The 6,000-nt window shown below is 46.2% G+C and overlaps 1 protein-coding gene across 1 annotated transcript in view; it reads left to right on the top strand.

The window, feature by feature from the left end:
- cacna2d1a (calcium channel, voltage-dependent, alpha 2/delta subunit 1a) overlaps positions 1-3,856 on the top strand; it is a 52,566-nt gene extending 48,710 nt beyond the window's left edge. Inside the window, exon 38 of the mRNA XM_054800474.1 lies at positions 1,570-3,856. Within this exon, the coding sequence (XP_054656449.1) occupies positions 1,570-1,692 (123 nt within the window). The 3' untranslated portion in view covers positions 1,693-3,856. The remainder of the gene's footprint in view (positions 1-1,569) is intronic.
- The last annotated feature ends 2,144 nt before the right edge of the window (positions 3,857-6,000 follow it).

Here is a 6,000-nt window from a genome sequence, read left to right on the forward strand (position 1 = left end):
AAGAAGAGGGAGTAAGAACCTCGATTGTGCTGCAAGTACGCACATGAGCATACAAATAAACCCAATATGTGCTGCAAGTACGCACAAGAGCATACAAATAAACCCAATATGTACTGCAAGTACGCACAAGAGCATACAAATAAACCCAATATGTACTGCAAGTACGCACATGAGCATACAAATAAACCCAATATGTGCTGCAAGTACGCACAAGAGCATACAAATAAACCCAATATGTACTGCAAGTACGCACAAGAGCATACAAATAAACCCAATATGTACTGCAAGTACGCACATGAGCATACAAATAAACCCAATATGTGCTGCAAGTACGCACAAGAGCATACAAATAAACCCAATATGTACTGCAAGTACGCACATTAGCATACAAATAAACCCAATATGTACTGCAAGTACGCACATGAGCATACAAATAAACCCAATATGTGCTGCAAGTACGCACAAGAGCATACAAATAAACCCAATATGTACTGCAAGTACGCACAAGAGCATACAAATAAACCCAATATGTACTGCAAGTACGCACATTAGCATACAAATAAACCCAATATGTGCTGCAAGTACGCACATTAGCATACAAATAAACCCAATATGTACTGCAAGTACGCACAAGAGCATACAAATAAACCCAATATGTACTGCAAGTACGCACATTAGCATACAAATAAACCCAATATGTACTGCAAGTACGCACATGAGCATACAAATAAACCCAATATGTACTGCAAGTACGCACAAGAGCATACAAATAAACCCAATATGTACTGCAAGTACGCACATTAGCATACAAATAAACCCAATATGTACTGCAAGTACGCACATGAGCATACAAATAAACCCAATATGTGCTGCAAGTACGCACAAGAGCATACAAATAAACCCAATATGTACTGCAAGTACGCACAAGAGCATACAAATAAACCCAATATGTACTGCAAGTACGCACATGAGCATACAAATAAATCCCATCTATTCTCTTGGTTACTTTTACTTGACAAACATGTCAAGGTTACTTGGATTTAAAGTTTAAAAAACATAACTTAACATAAAATGAGGTGAAACTCATTTTTGAAAATATCCTTTTTGAAGTGACCTGCGTGTAAACGATGTAACCTTTTCTATCCGTGTCATGCATCACCTTTCATCCAATCTGCTGCTGGAAAGGTACAAGAACAGAAGTACAGTCGTCCCTCGTTTATTGCGATCAGCTGGTTCCAGACTCAAAGTGAATTTCCGCCAAGTAGGATTCAATATCAGTAAACGGAATCATTTTGTAGTAAGAGCGTGGAAAACCTGTTAATGACTTTCTAAATCCCTCTTTATTACCATTAGAGCCCTGCAGACATGAAATAACACCCCTACAGTCACTTTTACACTCCTGTTATTCACACCACAAGGGCGATGTAGCAAGGGACGACTGTACCTGCAGAATATCTTCAACGGAGAAGGTCTAGCAGGACATGGTCCAATCATCTCCGCCCCGCATTCGAGCAATCGGTCAACCGAACTCGGCTTGCGGCGCTAACCATGGGTGCCGTTTTCATCCAGGAGGAGGACCCTGACTGTGGCGGGGCGTCCGGCTTGAGCCCCTCGCTGTGGCTGATGGTGGTCCTTCAGCTGGCGCTGCTCTGGGTTCTGACGGGCTCCGGACATCACGGCGTACCGTCATGACCTCCCTGCCGCACCATCCACCACCGTCCGCCGCCGCCGCCTTTCTACCAGCATGCAACGCCGCCTCTGACAGTTTGCTTTCTCAACGGAAGAATCCTCGGATGGAGACTTTGGAGCCCCCACGGATGGGAGAGGTGGTGCTGCCAGAAGCTAAGCCTGTTTAGAATGCGACCACAGTGGCGAGCGTTTGCTTCTTTGTCGGCTACGCCTGAGCTACACCGTGTTCCGCAGACCTTTACCCTCCGTCTCAAGTTCTTCCCTGAATCTTCAGCCTCCGGCCTTTTCCGGACCTCCCGTTGGAGCGCTCCAAAGACAACTGCCATCGTGCGCATGAACCAATCAGGAGCAACCTGACTGAATCATCTCTAGTGCCATGTGTGATTCTTGTTAGCGTTAGCCTTTCATTTACTGGATGCTTGGAGAACGTAAGCACTGAAACAATCATCTGCATTTTGTGTGTTTAGCTGCTGAAGTCCTGTTGTCGTTTCTTTGTGGCCGACATGCGCAACTAAAAACAACAAAAACCCTTCAAGGTCCCCTATTTTTACCATTTTAAATGAGACGTGTCACAATAAGAAAGAAAATGATCCAAGCCACCGCTCCCACGTCTGCAGCTGACTGACAAGAACCGCACAAGCGCAAGGTTGCATTGTAAGATGTGTAGCGAAGCCTGCTTTTAGCATTGGCATTAGTGTGTGGGAAGCGTGTTGTCCATAGTCTCGTCTTGATGTTGGAATTTAGATTTGGCTACGCCCTGCTAGGAACACAGCTTTATGTGTCTGTAGCTTTAATGCTAATGAGCTTTGTCTGTTTCCAAGTGCAGCGCCCACGTCTGCAGCTGACTGATTTGCCAGAACTTTATTATAAGACGTGTAGTGAAGCCTGAGCTTCAACAGCCAGCGTTTGAGCTCCTCTTTTATCAAAATATACAACATAACACAAAGTGGCGGGACAGGCGGACACAGATGTTAGCAACGCTAGCATAGCTATGTGAGCTCAAGTGCTAACATTAAACTCCATTTTAACAGTGACATCATGCTAGGTTAGCCTGTTTGCTGAAGAAAACCAACATGATGACACTCAGAGCTCCCAGATCTTTATTTTACGACGTGCAGTGAAGCCTGAACTTGAAAAGTGAGCGTTTGAGCTTTTCTTTTCTCCAAACTAGAGCAAACTAGTGAGGAATATGATCCATTTTTAGTGCTCATAAACACATACTACTGTTAGGACATCATTAAAAAGTCACTTCCGGGTAATAGGGGACCTTTAAGGTTTGTACTCGTGAGTTTTGTCCCGTTCGTCAGACTTTATTGGGGACACTTAAGGACACGCTGTGGGTTTCCTGTTCCTGTTCTGTGGTGATTTGCAGTCCCGAGTTTTGTTTTTTAAAGCACCGCTTGTTTTATGGCCTTCTTTCTTCTTCTTCTTCTTCGGGCCAATGTAGCAAAAGTCCGCCACTAACAAGTGGTGCACTTTGGACTTCCGCCATAACATCATCAATCAAAAAAACATCCAAGTGCCAAACTCTGGTGGGGAAATGCCGTTATCCCGATCATTTATGCAAGGTGTCGACGAGGGTCAGCTCTTACTGCCTTTTTGGTTTTGGTTTTGTTCCTGTGAGGAGACAGCATCTGGCGTTCTTGTACCAAATGACAGAGGGTTTGGTGGGAATCCTTTTAAGCGCTAAAATGCGATGCTGTCCCCTCTGGAATCTTTTAAAGCGCATCGTGTAGGTCGGCCTTCCAATTTCTGGTTTGTGTTTCCTAAGTGTGCGTGTGTGTTACATTAGGGTCTGTCAAGCATCTTGGCGGTCCTCTATGTAAGACCATGTCCACATGTGCACGGGTATTTTTTAATAGCTCACTCCAAAAACTGTGCAAAAGTGTATTTGAAAGCAGCAGGGGGCGCTATGGCTGTGATTGTTTGAGCCAATCGGAATCCCCTGCAGTGTTTCCCATGGACTGCCATCTGTTTGGTGGTCCAAATTTATTTGTGGCGGGCTGCCACAAGTGAATGTATGCACTGCTTTTATTTGTGTGGAGTTGGTGTCAGCCCCCCACGATCGTGCTTTAAGGCGTTCAAAGTCATCATTTGTACAAAACCAAAGTGAAAAAGTGTGTTTGTCCATGTGCAAATATTCAGAATAAAATTTGTTGAGAACTTTGTTGACGTCTTTGTCCTCCGTTGGCGCGCCCCCCCCCCCCCCCCCACCAAGAATAAAAAAATCCGGTATCAGTTTACGCTTTATGGTGGGCGTTAAAAACGGCCCTAAATGCAAGCGACACGCTGGGGGGGCCCCGGCAGAAAAAACATGGAGGTGCTCGGGGACATTTTAAACATTTTATTATAAAAATAGTAGTCTTTTTTTTAATTGTTGGTAGCAGCTGCTGGACAACTACTCAGGCACCAGTGAGATGGGACACAAGCTGAATAAGCCCAATTTGATGAAAGGCGCTTGTCTTGATGCGGTTTGTAGCTCAGTGCTCTCCAGCAGGACAGACGTATTTTCTCTTCTTCCTCGTGAATGAACGCTGTCCATCTCCAAGATTTACTGCCTCGCTTCGCCAAAGAAAAGCAGTTTTTCCTCTGTCTCTCTTGGACTTTCTCCCCGACGTCTTCCTCTCCAAAAGTGTTATTCCTTGTCTTCCGCGGATGACTTGCGATGTCAACAGCACATGCTGGATTTCCTGCAGAGAAGCCTCTGGATTTTTGCGTCTGGCAGCAAGACGATCGGGGGTTTACGCCGAGAGGTCACCGGTGTTGCAGTTTCGGATTGTTACCTCCCATCCCTCGGATTCTGATTGATATCTGGCCCCGCGTCCCGCTGGGGGCCGTCACCCTGAGTGACTATGAAGTCTTTATTATGGCAGTGATGAGCAGGCAGCCTGATCCTTCCATCAGATGAAAAAGCCCGTAGACACTTTTCTAGCACCGTCCATCCATCCATCCATGTTCTTCCGCTTTTTTGAGGTCAGATCGCAAGTACGGCAGCTTAAGCAGGGAAGACGAGATGTCCCTGTCCCCGGCTGGAGAGACTTAGTTTCTCTCACGTGTCCTGGGGCATCTCTGAGGCCTGCTACCGGTTGGATGTGCCCTGAACACCTCCCCAGGGAGGCGTCCGGGGGGCATCCTGACCAGATGCCTGCGTCTCTCAATGTGGAGGAGCAGCGCTTCTACTTTGAGCTTCCCAGCCAGCCTATGGACAAAACTCGATCTTGTCCTTGCAGTCATTCCCCAAAGCTCATGACCATACGGTAGCTGAGGGTAGGAACGTGGATCCACCGGTAAATTGAGAGTTTTACCTTTCGGCTCAGCTCTCTCTTCACCACAACGAACTGATGCAGAGTCCGCATTGCTGCAGACGCCGCACCAGTCCGCCTGTCCGTCTCACGTTCCATCCTTCCCTCTATCGTGAACAAGACCCCGAGGTACTTAAAATCCTCCACTTGGGGCAGGATGTCATCCCAGACCCGGAGAGAAACCTCAACCAAGGGGTTGCTACGAGTCTTCCAGTAACAATTACTCCTCTGTAGCATCACTTCAAGCGTACACGACTGGAAAGGACACCACTTTAAAAGTGTTGCATCCTGTCTGGACAAAATAACACCAGAAGTGATCATTTGAACTCCAGAGAAGCATGCTGGGAAACGCGTGATCCGCCCGAACCACGGCTGCAAATTCTTCCATTCGGCACCCGTGATCTAAAGTGGGCTTTGAGTGATGGCCCCCTGTGCGTCTGAGTTTGACACCCCTGGTCGATTGTCTTCTTGACACACACACTCACATAGCACAATCAGAGTTGCGCAACACTTGCATATGACTTGTGGAAAAATACTGGAAGAGGCAAACACACAATAGATGCTTTGTTCTCACTCACACAAGCTTAACTCTCACTTCTACACAAACTTGACTTTCACTTTTATTCTAGAGGGAGCGCTATGGTGACTGTGTGCTTTCATCCTGGACTCTTCCTCCATCTTCCTCCAGCACTCTCACCAAATAAATTGCTCTTATTTTTTAATCTTTTATTATCATTGACTACTTGTGCGATAGCAACGCAGTCCCGTGAACCGGGAAGAAAAGCTAAGGAAAAGAAAGCTTTTTCTCTGCTTTTAACTTGAATACAAAATGACGGAACAACGAACTTCCCCCCTGCACAGCACACAAAGGATGTGGTGCATGAGCATGCCTGCAAGCGAGGAAGCCATATTTGACGTACAGTGTTCACAAGGTTCCATGTCACCCTGTAGAATAAGTGGAAGCTTCTCAGCATTCACGCAATTCTAAATGTGGTAGCTCTGCTGCCTC

This window comes from Dunckerocampus dactyliophorus, chromosome 15 (assembly GCF_027744805.1).
Source record: "Dunckerocampus dactyliophorus isolate RoL2022-P2 chromosome 15, RoL_Ddac_1.1, whole genome shotgun sequence".
NCBI lineage: Eukaryota > Metazoa > Chordata > Actinopteri > Syngnathiformes > Syngnathidae > Dunckerocampus > Dunckerocampus dactyliophorus.